Below are 20,030 nucleotides of genomic sequence, written 5' to 3'. Positions count from 1 at the left end.
TTACCGATAGTTCCTCTGAGTGCGTGATGCATCACTTACCGCATCATCGCAGGGGCGGGATCCCCTTTAAATCGCCGGGTTGGCGATTCATTGGGTCGATCCTTCTGCAGCTAAAAAGGTGCTGGAAGCACCTTTGCCCCAGTAATCACACCTGGGTCCCAGGAGGGTTACCCAGGTGCTGTGGCTTAAAAGTGCCTAATGACGACAGTATTGTTAGGTTCTGAGCAGCACCGCATCTATAATGCAGAGACCCTGGCTATCCAACAACAGCACCGGCAGAACAATTCCTACCTTTAACCCTTCTGAATTTCTGGCTATCAATCTTTTTCAATTGTTTTCTCAAATCTTGTTAACTGTTCACTATCTTTAAATCTGCCAGTTTCCTGTACTCACACCCACTCTTTATCATCCTTAACTGAGTTCTCCCTTTCCCCCAAAACCATGTTTTTCTCAATTCCATACGGAGATTCTATTTTTCTCTGTGCTTCTCTCTTTGCCCTTTTTTAAGCCCCAAATCCAACCCTGAAATATGTTCCATTCTGACCTTCACTCACCATTGTCCTTATCAGCAAGGAGGGAAAACTCCTTGGCTTCTTCAGCGTCAGTAATTCCAAGAGTGCCACATATTTCCATCAACAATTCATTTCCTACCTGTAAGCATAAAAGGTGCAGATTGAGCATGCTTTTCGGTTCTAGTGCTTGATAACCACTTCTGTCCATAGGGAAGGAAGGATCACTGTCCCGAAATGTTGGTGGGTTTCTCTCTCTTCAGATGACAGACTGTGATCTTCCAACATTGTCGCGCACGCACGCACGCACGCACACCTCTCTCTGATAAATCAACACTATATCAAAATGATTGCACTTACTTCTACCACTGGATTTTAAAAGGATGGTTTTGGTACTTTTCTAAGAGTAGTAGATTGTTTTGTTATCATTATGGTTAGGAATAAATGAATTAGCATCAAATAATCTCCATCTTTATATGGCTTGAGTTCTGAACAAAGCTCCCAATGCTTTGTTCCATCAAGTGCTCCCTGGCACAGTTTAGTAAAGAGTAAAACTGTATTATACAAGCCAATTAAGCACTTGCAGGAAATGGGTTCAACTCCAACTACACTATTCCATTAACTATTCTCTCAGCAGACACCATGCAGGTCAGGTAAAGAACAGAGCTATCTCTACACTTGGTCAGAACTGCCTCAGGATGATCTTAGTTCAGAGTTACCAGAAATGCTCTAGAACCCAAGTAAAACGAAAATGAGAATTTACATTAATATTTCAGGTGGAAATCTCATCAAAACGGGAATGGATTGAAAGTCACACTTACGTTTTCCTCATTAGTATATTTATGCCAAATTGGCTGCTGGGAGGTGGGAGATGAAGTGGTTTATTATAGGGTTGGTGTTAGAAGGCGAGTCAGACAGATTATGTTTCTATTTTATTTTCCCTTCTCAGTTGGCTCGTCAGCATTGATTCAGGTGCAAGTGTTTTTTTTTGAATATTTAAGAATTTAAAAACCACATCAATAAAGCTACACGAGAAAAAATATTACACATGCAGTATATATAAATATGCACACACACACACACACACACACACACACACACACACATATATATATAAACCCCCCATCCCTTCCCCAAAATATATCAAAGACAGGAAAAAAAAAGAAAAAACATTGGGAGAATGTCAAAAAGAAATATAAAGTCTCAATTCGAATGATAATGGAGCTGGGGGTTACCCACATGACAGTCCTTCAAATGTTCAAACCAATGTGTCGTAAATACGGGCTCCATATGTTTGAAATAAATTGATACTTATTATGTAAATTATGTTATTTTCTCAACAGCTACATAGTTCAGCATGTCATCTCTCCATCCCTACATCTATAACTGATTTCCAAGTAATGACTACGCACTTCCTAGAAACTCTAAAGGAACTCATAAAAATTCAATTGGATACCATAGTTAAGCTTAAATTAGGTCTAATCACTTTAATATTACCTAATAAAAATAACATCGGGTCCTGTGGGAGTTTAACCCCAAATATTTTCTCCAGAAAATTTCCTACCTCTAACTCAAGGGCATGTCGAAGTAGAATGCAAAAATGGACCAACTTCCTGACCATATGTCAAACATCGATCTGATAATATTGGATTCAACTTTTTTTAAATTTTTGAGGAGTTAATTATAATTGATGCAAAAAATTATATTGAACCAGTCTGTACCCAACATTAATCATTTTCATCATATTTTCCTTACATAACTTCATCCAGTCATTCTCATCTATTTGTCTCTTTAAATTGACCTCCCATCTTAATCTTGATTTATGAATTCCCTAAAGCTTCTTTTTTGAAGTAATTTATACATCATCAAAATGAACTTATTCAATCTGCATATCAATAATTCAAATTCATTCTGTCTAGGTAATATCAAACTAGGGCCTAGAAAGCCTTAACCTGATAATAATAGAAAAAACTATTATTTGGGACATTACATTTTTCCTTCATTCATTGAATAGTAATAAATTTACCAGCTTCAAAATAGTTTTCTTAATCCCCTTTCAACTCCAAATCCTCAAAAATTGATTATCCATAGCAAAAGGAAGGTCTATTTTGATATAAAGGCATTTTTTGAGAAATCAAACCTCTTCCACCCATATGATTCACGTGTAAGTTTGATCAATATAAAGAACAAGTTAAAGTCAGGGGAAAATATTATGTTGAAATGATCGGAAGTTCAGGACTCCCAGGCTGTAAGATTGATGAAGGATGGTATCCTGCGACCTTGGTCTCTTGTAAATGAAATAAGTAAATTATTGAGAAATACTTATACACATTTGTTTTATGATATTTTTCTGTAGTTACGTGATTATTATCTACCAACAAGGTCGGGTCAGATACAGCAATGAGCTCTCTGAACCCTTCTCCATTAAAAATGGCGTGAAGCAAGGCTGCGTTCTTGCACCAACCCTCTTTTCAATTTTCTTCAGCATGATGCTGAAACAAGCCAAGAAAGACCTCAACAATGAAGATGCTGTTTACATCCGATACCGCACGGATGGCAGTCTCTTCAATCTCGGGCGCCTGCAAGCTCACACCAAGACACAAGAGCAACTTGTCCGTGAACTACTCTTTGCAGACGATGCCGCTTTAGTTGCCCATTCTGAGCCAGCTCTTCAGCGCTTGACGTCCTGTTTTGCGGACTACCAAAGTGTTTGGCCTGGAAGTCAGCCTGAAGAAAACTGAGGTCCTCCATCAGCCAGCTCCCCACCATGACTACCAGCCCCCCTACATCTCCATTGGGCACACAAAACTCAAAACGGTCAACCAGTTTACCTATCTCGGCTGCACCATTTCATCGGTTGCAAGGATCGACAACGAGATAGACAACAGACTCGCCAAGGCAAATACCGCCTTTGGAAGACTACACAAAAGAGTCTGGAAAAACAACCAACTGAAAAACCTCACAAAGATTAGCGTATACAGAGCCGTTGTCATACCCACACTCCTGTTTGGCTCCGAATCATGGGTCCTCTACCGGCATCACCTACGGCTCCTAGAACGCTTCCACCAGCATTGTCTCTGCTCCATCCTCAACATTCATTGGACCGACTTCATCACCAACATCGAAGTACTTGAGATGGCAGAGGCCGACAGCATCAAATCCACGCTGCTAAAGATCCAACTGTGCTGGGTAGGTCACGTCTCCAGAATGGAGGACCATCGCCTTCCCAAGATCGTGTTATATGGCGAGCTCTTCACTGGCCACCGAGACAGAGGTGCACCAAAGAAGAGGTACAAGGACTGCCTAAAAAAATCTCTTGGAGCCTGCCACATTGACCACTGCCAGTGGGCTGATATCGCCTCAAACCGTGCATCTTGGCACCTCACAGTTCGGCGGGCAGCAACCTCCTTTGAAGAAGACCGCAGAGCCCACCTCACTGACAAAAGACAAAGAAGGAAAAACCCAACACCAACCAACCAATTTTCCCTTGCAACCGCTGCAACCGTGTCTGCCTGTCCCGCTTCGGACTTGTCAACCACAAACGAGCCTGCAGCTGACGTGGACATTACCCCTCCATAAATCTTCGTCCGCGAAGCCAAGCCAAAGAAGATATTATGTGTGTGCACCGTGGCCTGGAGAAACAGTTTTGTCTGGTTGTATGTGTACAGTCAGACGATAATGAATCGGAACGTGAGAGGTTTAGAGGGATGAGCCAAATGCCGGCAAATGGGATTAGTTTACATCAGCTTCTTGGTCAGCACAGATGTGTTGGGCCAAAGAACCTGTGTACTTGCTGTATAACTATGAATCTGTAAGGAGAGATGTGTGAATTTGAGAATTAGTTTTCACATGAATATTTAATACCTCTTGACCTAAAAAAGGGTTCAGTAATCTCAGTACCTTTTAAAATCTGACAGTGCAGCTCACTGTAACTTTCACAACAGTTAATCCAGATGAAATGCCTGCCAAAAAGGCACTGACTACCTCTTTCCCATTCGTATTAATACTGATGTCTGCAATTTTAAGGAACACTTGTTTCACAAAAAGTCTAACCCTGACTTTTAATTCTCCAATCATCAAATTGGCATTCTTCATTTCCTTTCGAGCGGACTTCCGATTCCACAGCTGGTCTGGCCTTGCATGTGTTGGCCTTGTATTCTTCCACTCACAGGGAGCATTGGCTGCTGACTGACCAGTCACCTCAGCCACCTAACCTGTCAATCTGAAGTTGGGTCTGAGGGGGGGGGTGGGGGGGGGGTCCCCAGAGCTGTAACCAACCTTACGCCAATGGGATGGCGGGTCAGCATGATCCACTGGCTGGCTGCTCAAAATTAGGAATAATCTGGAAATCACTGGGGAAAAATATAAATGTTTGTGTCTAAGATCTGACCTCTAGACCTGGGCACAAAGCGAGAACAGAAGCTGTGGCGTAAAGTCCAATCTCTGATGGGGACTGTAGCACGTGGAATGACTCAAAGACTTGTTGACTCAAACCAAGGCTTTTATTAACAAAAGACTGGAATGTAGTATATCAAGGTCAACCAGTCCAGACTGACCTGGGTCTGGTTAGGAGCAGGTCTTTATGACCTGCCAGTAGGCGTGGCAGCCAATCCCTGTCGCTACATGTAAATATATACAGTGGTGGCAGGATCCCATACTATCACAGGGACACAGGCACTCTCCCTTCTCCTTTGGAACCATGATGATTGTTATCTGTTGCACCAATGGTACAGTTTATGGAAGGGGAGAAACAGGAACCAAAATTGTAACTATAGAAGCAGCTCATTTGCAGAAAAGAGCAAACAGCTCTATGATCACCTCAGCTTGAAAACAAGTCATTAATGCCCTCCCAGTCCTTGACTGGGCACATACCGAGAATGGCCTGATCCTGGACACGTGCTCCAACTTCCCGGGCAGCTGCACGCTGATCCTACGCGAGGTGCGTCCATTCTGTTGGACAAACACAACACATACAAGTTATAGGCACGCTGCTGTGAACCAGGGGATAAAAGAAAATCTGGGTAGTTCTTGGCAATCTCTAATTGTCAGTGACTGAGAAACCAACGACTACTGGTGGTCACTCACCTTGCATAGTGTTAGGGAAGAAATCCCGATCTTTAACAAACATCATTCCCACTATTTGCTCCAATCCAGTACCTGCAATTTTTGGCGCTTCTCCTGCACCCAAAATCTGTCTCCTCAGCTTCATTCATTGGATATGAATTGAGGATTTCTGGGAAGGCCTGAATTTATTACCTGTAAGACAGTGGTGAATTTCTTCCTGGACCCATTAATTTTCACCTGTGGATGTGCCTCCTATAAAGCTGTTGGGTGGGGGGTGGTTCAGGTGTTTTGCTCAGCACTGACGAAGGAATGGCGACACATTTCCAAGTCAGGATGGTGTGTGTGCTGTTAGGGAAGGAAGCTTATACTGGTCCTTGTATCCTGCAAACCTTCTCCTTTCCATCTGAACTGGCTTATTGGCCTCAACCATAAAATTAGACATTTTTGTATCACACTGAACCAGAAAATGATGAGACAGAACGCAGGATGGAGATCAGGAGCCTGGTTGGTGGTGCCAGAACAACAGACTTGGTCTTGGTGTCACTAAGACGGAGAACCTCTCTAGGAGGCAGCATATTGAGGTAACAGTGAAGAAAGCATTCAAGCACCTGTACTTTTAAGAAGTCTGAGGAGATTTGGAATGTTGTTGAACTCTTTATTGAACTTCTAGAGGTTTACTGTGGGAAGTATCTTAAATTTTAAATTTAGACTTCCAGCCCTTCCAGCCCAAATATTCCACTTTACCTATACAATCCCCTTATGGTTTTGAAGACTTTTTGCATCATGGCCGGTTTTGGAAGCTCGAGTGCCCAGGAACTCTGAAGGCTGCAGAAAGTGGCAAACCAAGATAAATCCATCACAGGCACTGACTTCTCGCCCGCTGAATACATCTACAGAAGGCTCCAACTCACAAGGGCAGCCAATATCGTAGACTTCTACTATCTCTTCTCACTGCTACCTACCTGAAGCCCAGCACCTCGCGGTTCAAGAAGTTTTTTTCCAACAGCTATTGAAGATTCTTGAACCTCCCTGCAAATCACCATAAATTACCCCAAGAGACAAAAAAAAAATTGTGTTCACACTCTGAAAACATCATTTTTCAGCTCTCTTTTTGTGGTCATTTAATTTATTCCTTTGGTGTATCTTATGGGCCTGCATGGCTGTAGCGAGTAAGAATTGTGCTGCATCTACACATTGTACGAATGAATATGACCACAAACTCATGGATCATACCATGTGTCACATCACCACCCCCTAACCTGAAGAGGCAGCATGGTCAGTGCAACGCTGTTACGAATCCTGCGCTGCCTGTAAGGAGTTGGTACCTTCTCCCCGTGTCTGCATGGGGGGGGGGGGGGGGGGGGAGGGGGGTGCCCTCCGGTTTCTTCCCACCATTTAAAACGTACTGGGGGGTTGTCGGTCAATCAGGTCTAATTGGGCGGCCCAGGCTTGTGGGTTGAAAGGGCCTGTTACTGTGCTGAATGTCTAAGTAATTTTAAAAAATGTAAGCATTTAAAAAGAGTGGTTGAGGCCTGGGGCAGTTCAGCCATGATTGAGCAGCCTCATGGCCTGTTCCTATTTTCTTCTTTTCATTCCTCTGTAATTTTTCTTTCTCTACAAGTCCGGCATTGACCTCTGGTCATGTCCCAATTGGCAACAAATAACAGACAAAGGAGTATTATCTCCTCAGACTGCTATATTTACATAGTTGGTTCCACAGATTTTTTTTAACTCATCTCTCCCTGACCTTCTCTGCTACTGGAATAATTTTTGTTTCTCTCTTTCCCAGTATTCAATATGAAATATTAACTCTATTTCTCTTCCTGCAGATACTGCCTGGCCTATGGAGTGTTTCCAGCAGTTTTGTTTTATTTCAGATTTCTAGTATCTGCAAGTGCCTTTTGATTTTCAGTGAAAAGAATAATGGAGCAGGTGAAAGAGGCAAATTCAATTATTTTTTGAGCAGATATTAAAAATAAATTTGCCTTTTGACCCACTGTTGTTTTTACTAGGAGATATTAAATCAATAGCTTTAAGACTGAAATTGAATGGGTATCAAACTGAATTTCTGCCCTTATCGTTGGCGGTTTCTAAAAAAATGTTTAGCTATTACCTGGAAATTGGACTCGAAATTAGGGATGAAAATAATGAAACGAAAGCCTGTATTCCTTTAGAAAAGATTACACATAATTTGAGAGATAAATATTTTTTCTTTGCTAAAGTTTAGAGCCCATAGTTGAAAGCTATTGATGTTAAAACGTGAAGTCTCGGTCCACTCCAGTGGATGTCACCGCTCCTGCAGCCAAGAAGCTTTAAAGTTTTAAAAGTGAGTGTATTAGATAATGATCTCCTTTTCCTCTCTTTGTAGTTGGGGAAGATGGGAGGGAGGGCATTAGATGAGTGGTTGGGGGGGCATTTAAAAAATATAAAAACCATTAATCACATTATATATATCAAATTGTATTAACTATTGTTATGTTTTGTGATGTTCAACCTTAAATAAAATATTTTTTAAAATTATACTCCTATTGCGAACGTTCTCATGATTTATTTTTTGTTGATTAAACGTCTGTGGTTGTTAATGTTAAAGTGCTTTATGAATGAGGTTTTCCCAAGTGACTTCTACTTTTGTCATTTTAAGGCAGTTAATGCCTTTGTTCCTTTCCGGGACGAGCATGGATTTTTCGGTTGAGGGCAGGTATTCCGACAATCTCCATCTATTCCTGATTCTGGGAATATCCTGCCTGCACCAGATGGTGAAACTTACGATAATAGCCTCCATTTCAAGTTTGGATGGGAGATAATGTCGACCTCCAAACTCCACAGTACGTTCCATATTGTTCTGGCAAGAAGTTGCCACTTCTGGGGAAAGAAACAGTGGCCGATGTTACGGAATCGAGGTGCAGCTCTGAAAAATTCAACATTTTTAACCTCATTGATTTTAAAGTTAGCAATGAAAAGCCTCATCCTAAATTGTACCTTGGAATGAGTGATTAGGGTTCTTGGAGATATCCTGGAGATAGCTGGTGACGTAAGGCCCTAGGTTGATTGTACATGGATAGTAGCCCAAGAAGAAGTACAAGATTTGCCAGCCCCGTGTGCAACTTTCTCTGTGGAGAAACACAGTTGGTCAGATCTTTACTTTTCCAGGGTCTTGCCTTGTGGCTGGGAGGCATTGACTTTTAATTCTGCAAGATGCCCAGCCCCTGATAACCTGCTTAACTGGTCCATCTTTTTGTATTTGACAGCAAGCAATGTTCAAGTTTATTACCTGACTACAAATACAATTCAACGAAACAATGTTTCTCCCGATCATGGTGCACACTCATGCACATTCAATGTACAGCACATAATAATCACAAATATACAGAAAGATATCATTTTTAAAATATCCAATTATTTTGGAATGATTTACTCGGTTACAGGATACTGTTCATCAATCTCACAGCCTGTGGGAAGAAGCCTGGCCCTCCTGATTTGGATGTTCCTGGACCCCTCTCCTTGATGGTAGTGAGCCAAAGATTCTGTGGGCTTGATGGAAGGGGTCTTCAGTAATTCTTTGAGTCCCATTTAAGCAACATTGCTGGCAAATGCCACTGATCTTGTCAGCCATTTTGCTGATCCTGCGTATTGACCCAATCCGATGCTTTGCAGCTTCCATACCACACAATGACACAGCCGGACAATACATTCTCAATTGTGCCCCTATAACATATTGTCAGGATGGGGCTGGTAGCCTTTCCCTCCTCAATATCCTGAGGAAGTGTATGTGCTGCTGTACCTTCTTGACTAATGGGGAGGAGTTGTGGGCCAAGGATAGGTTGTCCTTTATATGCACACCAAGGAGCTTTGTACTTACGTCTCTCTCCACAACAGAACCACTGATGTGTAATGGAGAATGGTTGACCTTCATTGTTCTGAAAATCCATAATACTCTCTTTTTGTCTTGTCCATGTTGAGACCCGAATGTGGTTCTTGCACCATTGGATGAACCTCCCGACACCCTCTCACTAAGCCGATCATTGTTGCCGAGGAGGACAACCTACCAATTCTGTTTGAGCCGAATTTGGCAATGCAGTCGTGAGTTCAGCAGCGAGTTGAGCACACAGCCCTGAGGTGCGCGATGGGACTTGAGATTTTTGTGGCCAACTTCTTAAAGGTTGAAAGATCAGAAAGTGTCTTCTACTTATAACATTCAGGAATTTGCCTTGCAGGTTCTGGGCTAATAATAACACCGAACACAGTATGGTTGGGCGGCACAGTTAGGATAACAGTTAGTGTGCTGCCATTATATTCTCCCGACGTCTGTGGGGGTTTGCTCTGGTGTTCTGGTCTCCTCCCACCCTTCAAAATATCGGAGTCATAGGTTAATTGGGACAACACGGGCTCATGGGCCAGAAGGGCCTGATACTGCGCTGTACGTCCCTGCCCCATTCTCCATCTCAGGTTTCAACAAGTTAAAAGCAGATTGGAACAATCACTCTGAAGAGGGAGAAGCAAAGTTAATATTCCTGGTGAAGGATCTTCGATGTCTCATGTTAACCCTGCTTCCCGTTTCCCCAGATGCACCATGGCCTGCTGAGCACTTCCTGTTTTTATTTCACATTTCCAGTGAACGTTTTATTCTAATCTCAAGCAGGAATTGATCACCAGGGGTACATTTTTAGTCAGGTTTTCTTCTCTCATACAAGGTAGAAATTTGTGTTTGCTGGAAGCCACCAGTAATACATTGTGATGCACCTGCTGCAGACACAAACCGTGAGAAAAGACTGTACGACAGGCTTTATTCAGTTAAAAGTCTCTGCTACAGTGGTAGCTGCACTGGTAACTCCAGAGTGACTGCTCGGGAAGGGCCAGCTCAGGATTATATCACGTGCGGTTGATTGACAGCCAGCTGGGTGGAGTTAGGTCTATTCAGGTCGGCTGATTGACAGCCGGCCAGGGGTGGTCTGTCCTCCGGTGATCTTCCTGCAGGTACAGAGATTGCTCCCTGCAGTAGGCTAGTGGTGTATCACCACATACATTCAGGATTATTTCTTCACGTGTGGGCTCAGCCAGTTCTGACACAGGGTCTTGACCCGAATCATCAATCATCCCTCTGCCTCCACCGGTGCTGCCTGACCTCCTGCGCTTCTCCAGCAGTTTGGTTCTTACAAGTGATGGAAGCACCTCACTGGATAGCTGTTAGCTGTCTGGCCTCGTGTAATTATGTAACACCAGGCCGTGAACAGCGTTTGCGATCTTGCCCGGGAAGACGATGCTCACTGAAGACCTTAGAGCCAACAGAACGAGCCAGCCAGGCCTGGCTCCGGATTCAATTCATAGAGGTATGTAATCAACTGTAACTGACCTCAGCACAAGAAGCAAGCCCTTTGATCTAAACGAGCTCGGTTGTGATACATGTCAATTAATTTAATTAATCTTAGCATGAAGAGTCATGAATTGTGGGATCTTGGAATACTCAACATGAATCAGAGAATGCTATAAATACTGTCCCAGTATGTTTGCTGGAACCCCTCTAACACTCCATTCAGGGCTATCCACGTGTGGATCCAGGCAGTTGGCATAACCTTCAGTTACGGACCACATTATTGACCACATTTGGCCACTGCACAACAAGTGAACTTTGCGGAGCTAACAACTGGCATGTGAATTCAGCACCGACCCTGAGCTGAATTTGGGAAAGTTTCTTTATTATCTTATACACAATACACACAACCTTTGTTGCTTGCCATGAAGATTCGTCTCCCAAGGCTCTGCATACCCTCGGTCACTTCGACAATTTCCAGTTCCCTGAACTCGCTGTCTCACCCTCAGCCACGGACATCCGGTCCCTGTACACCTCCATCCGCTTCCCCCCCCCCCCTCATCCCCCCAAACAGAAGGTCGCAAAGTCCTCTGTATTCTCCACGGCTGGGAGTTATACCAGCCTTCTGAAACAAAAGGTATACAGCATCTAGGCGCTGCAGTCAAAGCCCGCAACTATTTCCCTGTTCAAACTGCCCCAGAGAGGGTGACTTGAACCGTCTGCACGGTGTTGCCAGCTGCGCCTTGTAAGGCAACTGAACAGGGTGTTTCTTAACAGTGATCGTCTTCCCATCTAGTCCAATCCTTTCTTCCATCTCATTTCCCACCACGCAAGTTGTTTTGCAATTGAACAAACGAAGTGACCAACTCCCAGGTCTCGACCATTCAGTGCTGAATACACCGGCAAAGCGCCTCAGACTGAACTTCCTGCAGATCCTCCGACTCATGCCACTGGAATGGAGCTTGGCGCCAAGAACTGACTGACAGTGCAAAGCAGCTTACCCCCCCGGACCTCAGGGGCTAGGCCGGAGAGCAGGCATGAAATGAGGCCATGGTAGAGGTTCTGATCTACCCGCTGCCTTGTGGGCAAAGCCTTTTTAAGGCAAAGGTTGAGGAGAAGACAACTCCAACTTCAAATTCCCAGGTTCGGCTCGTCCAGCCGTCAGTACCTAGAAAGGGCCCCAGCTATGGGCAAATAGCACGTCAGTCGGGCAGCAGGGGCTGGTGGCTGTGACAAAGTGCGGGAAACAGTTTCCCTAGTGGTCTGCAGCAGCAGACTCGGTGGGCGAAGGATCCGTAAGGACAACAGCCAGCGAGCACGGTCTTGGAACAGACCACTGCGGGGCAATCCCGCGTCACTCTGGTTGTCATGCCTCGCACTCTGCCAGGTCCAGTGGCATGAGACCCAGAGGGAGGCATTTGTCCTGGGCAAGCACTCGCCTCCAAGTCTTTGCCATGGCACACGGTGCCTAAAGCTGAAAAGCTACAAGGCACTGTGTTCATCTTTGCTTGAGAAGGGATGAGCCATGGATGGATGAATGGATGGATCCAAGCAACAGCTCCATCAAAGTTCTGGACACTTACTTCATGGGATTATCTGTGATTTGCTTGATGATCTGACAGCATACTTCGTCTTGCAGCTTTGTCTTCTCCTTGCATAGCTACAAGGAAACATAAGAAGGCAGCCTGCCAGTTAGGTACTTCTGGAAAAGTTTTGAGCATTACATTTCACGGATATTTTCTCCCGCATTGCCCTTCCTCCACTGAAAGCTCTGGCCCACACGTTGGTACATATGGTGTGGATCATGTGGGTCATGTGACGTCTCTGGCTGGAGCCTGGTCAGAATGTGGATTATGGAGGGTCATAAAAGCCGCTTTCAGGTGCTCGGACGCAGGTCATGCACCTGCAGACGCGGCTGGGGGAGTGCAGCTGGGACGTTCAGGTGGCCGCGGAGAAAGACACCTTTCTGTCACCTGAGCGCACCGGCTGAAGGAGAGCCGCGTCGGAGCAAACACCGGCTTCTGTGGATTGTGGCCATCATCCCACTGCTGCTTCAGGTGCAATGGGGGATTCTCTGAGCTGGAGATCATACCTACAGGAGGAGGGTTAGGTCAGTGCCGCGTTCTCCATTTTCAGGTGGCCACCGGACAGCTGCATTAGGGTAGAATAGGCGGCTTTACAGTTGGGTATTCTGGCCACCTGAAAGCGGCTAAAGACTCTTATCCCAAGGCTCTGCACACCCTCCATCTCTTCTAGCCTGAGGTTGGAAGTGACCTCACTCAACCGATAAAGGGTTAGATCTGCCCACCTGTGATGCTGACGTGTGATGGTGTCCAAGCGGGTCAGGTGAATGGGCAACGAATTGAAGAGTTACATGTGGAGCCCCGCTCATTCTGTTTTGCTGCTGCCCCAAGACTATAATTGAAGTCCGGGCTGCTGGCCACGGGCGGGCGCACCGGAGGGCTGACTGCAATGGGCCTGTCCCAGATCCTGAGTCATGGTCAATGCTGGAAACCAGGTTCATTTGATATACTTGTTAGCTGTAATTAATTTACCGCTCATTACTGCCTGTGGGTGGATGGTTTGTGTGTTTAACCCTTGCATTCCCATTGGATGGTTGAGTGTTTTAGCAGCGATTAATTTGCACCCGATGTGTGTTGTTGCTGTGTAAATAAGTCTGTGCCCTTTTCGTGAATTCCCTCCGTGTAAATAAAGACCACTGCTTGTTCATACCATGTGTTCAGCCTTGAACCTATGTTGGCGTCGCTGGAGGGGGGGGGTGCAGGGGGGTGCATCCTGCGCCAGGTGACACCATCAGAGGGGGTGACAAAAAATGATTGTCTCTACAATGTTTGTGAAGTGTTTCAGCAGAAATTTATTATTTTTTATAAAAATATCCCTGTCATTAGTTGTAACAACAAAAACCTTTTTTGTAAGCCCAGTTTACATGCATCAATATACCTACGAGGCTAAAACTCGATGCTCATTTACTTTTTTAACCTGCTAATGCACTCCGGTCAGAGCTGTCATTATGACCCAATTACAACGACGCTTTGAATCACACTGTCTCGTTTGCACGCGCTGTCTTTTTTGTTGCTTTTATCGTCGCTGCTTTTGACAAAATTGCTTGTGTTTTAGCTACAATATTGTGGTAATTAGTATTTACAAGTAACATGGGTACAGAAAACATTACTAAGGATTCTATATGGTCTGGTATGGGGGGGGGGGGGGGTGGGGATTGGGTGTCACGAGTTACCATACTGGGTGATGCCGATCCGAGTGACAACACTGTGAACCTATTCTTGAGCGTAACAATATGTGACATGGGAATTAGTCGGCTTCAGCTCTGGAAGGCATCAAGATCCCCAATCCTCACAGGGAACTCCCCAACCTTATTTTCCATCAGTCCCAGATAACATTCTTCTTGTGAACTTTGGATGTTTGTTGTGTTTCTGACTTGACTCAAGCCGACATCTCCTGTTAGGTTTCTTCCTTGACATCTTTCAGTGACCAAGCACAAGGGCTCTCATTACATGGTCTCGAGGTGAGACAATAAAGTGTGGGAACTTGCAGTTAAACAAGATGCTGGGGTTGAGTGCAAGAACACAAACATGTTGGAGAAACTCAGCAGGTCACATCCTTTTTTCAGGCATGCCCAAGCCTGAAACGTTGGTTACCATTTACTTCCTATGGGTGCAATGTGACCTGCAGAGTTTCTCCAGCACGGTTGTGGGAACTGAAGGGGGAACAAGACCGCAGCTTTGAGCGCCTCACAATGGATTGGATGATGCTTCAATTGTCTTCCAGTGGCCTATTTGAAAAAGTTGCTCGAACCATCAGGCTCCTTTAAAATTCATGAACAAGTAGAGACTTAATGTCGTGTAACACAGGCCCTTCAGCCATCAATTGTGCTCACCATCAGGCACCTATTTACAATAATCCTACTCTCGTCTCGTGTTTTATTCTCCTCGCATTCTTCTCAACTTCCTCCAGATTCTATCACCCACATACACACTGGAACAATTTGGAGCAGCCAATTAGTCTAAATCGTCTTTCTGCCTGGAGGTGATCATTCTTGGAGTAATGGTGTGATCGACCTGGTGGATGTTGGCCACAGTCCACTCAGCAAATTGTGTGGTATTTGTCTCTTTAAAGCACCCTTGAGATCAGTGGTTCTCAACCTTTTTCTTTCCACTCGCATACCTCTTTAAGTATTCCCTATGCCATGGGTACTCTGTGATTATTAAGGGATTGCTCAAGGTGGGATGTGGGTGGAAAGAAAAAAGTTTGAAAACCATTGTTTTAATCGTCCCTCATTAACTCGTTATGTGCTCGGTTTCTGAACTCCAAAGGAAATGGGGCCAATGACAATTTTTCTCCAGCAACATATTTCAGTAACAATTGAGTCTAGGGCAGTGATTCTCAACCTTCCCTTCCCACTCACAGACCACCTTAACCAATCCCTAACTAATCACAGAGCACCGATGGCATCGGGATTACTTGAAGTGGGAGGTGAGTGGAAAGAAAAGGGTTGAGAACTGCTGCTTTAGGTTGAACTCCACGATCCATACTCCAGGCAGACCGTGGGGGCGTCAGGGCTGGAAGACATGTGGGCAGGTTACAAAACATTCGGAGAAGTATGACATTGAAAGAGATGAACTTACCATTAGGATTTTGTATAAGTAATCACTGGCGGAATGTTTCCTCTGAAGGGGCTGGTCTCCCATAAATCTCATTAGAGCTACAATGAAACAGGAATAGAAGAACTTCCAGCATCTATGCATAGTTTTAAACACTAATAGGAATCCCAAAACACTCATACAATGACACAGTTCTGAGTAGTTCATTTTGACTTTGAATATCAAAAGGAAATATAATCTGCATTTTTAAAAAATAACAAAGTAATGTGCTTAACAAATCCCTAATTCTTTAATCATTACTATATTGTTAACCATAAATCTGCTTGATTCAAAATCTTCTAGTAACTCAAGATAATCGGGAAAACCAGAAATGTTGACTGCCCACTGATCAAACCAGTTAATCCAGCATTTTCTGTTTTTATTGAATGAATCTTATTATCTTCCATTGACATTTAACCCAACCTTGTCTGTCCCAACATTGAAAGCTTAATCTTTTCATTGCGTGGATTGCATTAACTCTCAAATCTGTTTCAATTATTCCGAGACCATGCTAGAATCATTCCAAACCTGCCCACACCAATTGCCATCCCTTCAAACAATACAAAACCCATTCAGATTACCCTGAAAGAAACTCACTTTTGAAATTCTGTACGGCCAGGTCATTGAGCTCGATGTCAATTATGTATGTCAGTGACTCCTGGATGGGAACCTGTAACAAAAATTGTCTGTTGAAAACATTTTCTAAAGGAAAAATATTAAAATATTCATTTCAATCGAATGAATGCAGCCTATCATAGTTAAAGTGGTGACCATCCAGCGAGTATTGTTTTAGTCCGATTAAATAAAACTCAAGTTTTCTTCATAACATAACATATAACATAACAATTACAGCACGGAAACAGGCCATTAGGCCCTTCTAGTCCGCACCGAACCAAACACCCCTTTCTAGTCCCACCTCCCGGCACAATGCCCATAACCCTCCATCTTCTTCTCATCCATATACCTGTCCAACCTTTTCTTAAATAATACAATTGACTCCGCCGCCACTATTTCTCCCGGAAGATCATTCCACACGGCTACCACTCTCTGAGTAAAGAAGTTCCCCCTCATGTTACCTCTAAACCTCTGCTCCTTAATTCTAAACTCATGTCCTCTTGTTTTAATCTTTCCTCCTCTTAACGGAAATAGTCTATCCACATCCACTCTGTCTATCCCTTTCATAATCTTAAATACTTCTATCAAATCCCCTCTCAACCTTCTACGCTCCAAAGAATAAAGACCTAATCTGTCCAATCTCTCCCTATACTCTAGATGCTTAAACCCAGGTAACATTCTGGTAAACCTTCTCTGCACTCTCTCCACTCTGTTTATATCCTTCCTATAATTAGGCGACCAGAACTGCACACAGAACTCCAAATTAGGCCGCACCAACGTCTTATACAATCTCAACATCACCTCCCAACTCCTATATTCCATGCAATGATTGATAAAGGCCAGCATACTAAAAGCCTTCTTCACCACCCTATTCACGTGAGCTTCTACCTTCAGATGTTTTTTATAATTCTTCGTTATCATTATACCTAGATATTTAAATTGATCTTTCACTATTTTAAAAGGCATTGGTGAGGATGTATAATTTGGAGTATTGTGCGCAGTTCTGGTCTCCAAATTATAGGAAGGATATCAATAAGTTAGAGAGGGTGTAGAGAAGATTTACTAAAATGTTGCCTGGATCGCAGTATCTAAAGATTGAGTAGACTGGGTCTTTATTCATTGTAGCGTAGAAGGTTGAGGGGCGATTTGATAGAGGTCTATAAAATGATGAGGGGAATAGATGGAGTAGATGTGAGTATATGTATATGTAAGGCTCTTCCCCTTGAGGGTGGGAGAGATTGGAACGAGGAGTCATGAGTTAAGGGTTAGGGGGCAAAACTTTAGAAGTAACGCAAGAGGATGCTTCCTCACTCAGAGTGGTGGCTGAGTGGAATGACCTGCCAGAAGAGATGGTTGCAGCAGGGTCAATTTTGTCATTTAAGAGGAGGTTGGATGAGTACATGGACGTGAGGGGGTTGCAGGGTTATGGGCAGGGAGCAGTAGGTGGAACTAGTGAGTTCACTTCAATCGGTGAGGACAAGAAGGGCCAATATGGCCTGTTTCTGTACCGTAATGGTTATCTCTTTGGCTTGGCTTCGTGGACGAAGATTTATGGAGGGGGTAAAAAGTCCACGTCAGCTGCAGGCTCGTTTGTGGCTGACAAGTCCGATGCGGGACAGGCAGACACGATTGCAGGGGAAAATGGGTTGGTTGGGGTTGGGTGTTGGGTTTTTCCTCCTTTGCCTTTTGTCAGTGAGGTGGGCTCTGCGGTCTTCTTCAAAGGAGGTTGCTGCCCGCCAAACTGTGAGGCGCCAAGATGCACGGTTTGAGGCGTTATCAGCCCACTGGTGGTGGTCAATGTGGCAGGCACCAAGAGATTTCTTTAGGCAGTCCTTGTACCTTTTCTTTGGTGCACCTCTGTCACGGTGGCCGGTGGAGAGCTCGCCATATAACACGATCTTGGGAAGGCGTTGGTCCTCCATTCTGGAGACGTGACCCATCCAGCGCAGCTGGATCTTCAGCAGCGTGGACTCGATGCTGTCGACCTCTGCCATCTCGAGTACTTCGACGTTAGGGATGTAAGCGCTCCAATGGATGTTGAGGATGGAGCGGAGACAACGCTGGTGGAAGCGTTCTAGGAGCCGTAGGTGGTGCCGGTAGAGGACCCATGATTCGGAGCCGAACAGGAGTGTGGGTATGACAACGGCTCTGTATACGCTTATCTTTGTGAGGTTTTTCAGTTGGTTGTTTTTCCAGACTCTTTTGTGTAGTCTTCCAAAGGCGCTATTTGCCTTGGCGAGTCTGTTGTCTATCTCATTGTCGATCCTTGCATCTGATGAAATGGTGCAGCCGAGATAGGTAAACTGGTTGACCGTTTTGAGTTTTGTGTGCCCGATGAAGATGTGGGGGGGCTGGTAATCAGGGTGGGGAGCTGGCTGATGGAGGACCTCAGTTTTCTTCAGGCTGACTTCCAGGCCAAACATTTTGGCAGTTTCCGCAAAGCAGGACGTCAAGCGCTGAAGAGCTGGCTCTGAATGGGCAACTAAAGCGGCATCATCTGCAAAGAGTAGTTCACGGACAAGTTTCTCTTGTGTCTTGGTGTGAGCTTGCAGGCGCCTCAGATTGAAGAGACTGCCATCCGTGCGGTACCGGATGTAAACGTAATGGTTATATGGTTATATAAAAGGATAATTAGAATGTAGAGTAAATGGGCCTTTTCGTGGTAATAGTTCAGTCTTATGCAGATTGTTAATATCCTGCAAATTTACTAAAGCATGTAAGTAATGATAAAATCTTTGGTGTGGATACCTCTGGAGTGGACACAGAAAGTAAAAGGTCATCTGCATAGAGAGATGACCCATGTTCAATAGGTCCTCTCAACAAGCCTCTAAAATCTTCATTTGCTCGCATAGCAACAGCCAGCAGCTCAACCACTAGATCAATAAACAGAGGGCTTCGGAGGCAACCCTGTCTCCTACCTTGTAGTAATTGAAAAAACTTTGATTCGTACATAAAGGTATAATATCTGCCATATTATAAAATATTGAATTTAAAAACACTCTTTAATTAGGATCAAAACTGAATGGGGAAATGATCTTAATATGTCTCTTTCAGAAGAAGATTGGATTTCAGTTTTGGCTCTTATCCATGACTCATCTCTATGTGCTTGGCATAGAGTGGTGCATCGAGTCCAGTTTTCTGAAGTTGAGCTCGCTTGAATCTACCCAGATATCAACCCACTATGAGACAAGTGTAAAAGATTTGAAGCCTCTTTGTTTTGGTTTTCGTCCCAATTTGCCAGAATATTGGACAACTATTTTCAGAACATTTTCAACCATTTTTGGGATCGATCTAGAACCATGTCTTTTGATTGCGATGTTTGGCTTCTCCAGTGATGTAAGCGTATACTTAACGTCTAACCAAAAGCAGGTCTTAGCATTTTCTACATTAGTGGCTGGAATATTGCTTAAATGCAAAGAAAGGGACCCACCCATAGACAATGGTCACTGGGTATAAAGTTTGGAGGAAAAAAAAAAATCAGACATAATGTTAGGAAGTCTTTCGACAAGACTTGGGATCCATTTGTAGCTTGCTTTCATAATTGGAGTGATCAAGGTGCGGGGATGCAACAAATGGGCATGTTTCGTCGGATTTCCGGGTTTCAAGTCTGCTTGAATACCAGTTTCAACCTTGGTTGGTGGATGGGGTTAGATCTTCATAATCAACCTTTTCTTTCTGTTAAAAAAAACTACTCAATATATGTTTATATTGGAATATGAGTTCATCTATTATTATTATACACCAATCAAAATGTATATTATATTTAATTTATGTGGACGTATGATTAAAAAATAATTTTACTAAAAGAAAATGATGCTAAAGACAGCTTGACTATAGCTTTTATTGGTAACAGCC

The 20,030-nt window shown here is 43.9% G+C and overlaps 1 protein-coding gene across 7 annotated transcripts in view; it reads right to left on the bottom strand.

The window, feature by feature from the left end:
• The window catches only part of myo15b (myosin XVB), a 248,999-nt gene that overhangs the window by 3,777 nt on the left and 225,192 nt on the right, over positions 1–20,030 (bottom strand). For all 7 annotated transcript variants that reach the window (XM_069929307.1, XM_069929308.1, XM_069929309.1 and 4 more), the window contains 7 exons: positions 16,158–16,230; positions 15,546–15,622; positions 12,465–12,541; positions 8,553–8,683; positions 8,341–8,435; positions 5,382–5,459; positions 555–651 (listed from right to left, as the gene is read on the bottom strand). In XM_069929307.1, the coding sequence (XP_069785408.1) occupies positions 555–651; positions 5,382–5,459; positions 8,341–8,435; positions 8,553–8,683; positions 12,465–12,541; positions 15,546–15,622; positions 16,158–16,230 (628 nt within the window). The remainder of the gene's footprint in view (positions 1–554; positions 652–5,381; positions 5,460–8,340; positions 8,436–8,552; positions 8,684–12,464; positions 12,542–15,545; positions 15,623–16,157; positions 16,231–20,030) is intronic.

The sequence above is a fragment of the Narcine bancroftii genome, chromosome 3 (genome assembly GCF_036971445.1).
Source record: "Narcine bancroftii isolate sNarBan1 chromosome 3, sNarBan1.hap1, whole genome shotgun sequence".
Classification (NCBI taxonomy): domain Eukaryota; kingdom Metazoa; phylum Chordata; class Chondrichthyes; order Torpediniformes; family Narcinidae; genus Narcine; species Narcine bancroftii.
Note: the sequence above shows the minus strand (reverse complement) of the source record. Positions and strands in the feature narration are given on the sequence as shown.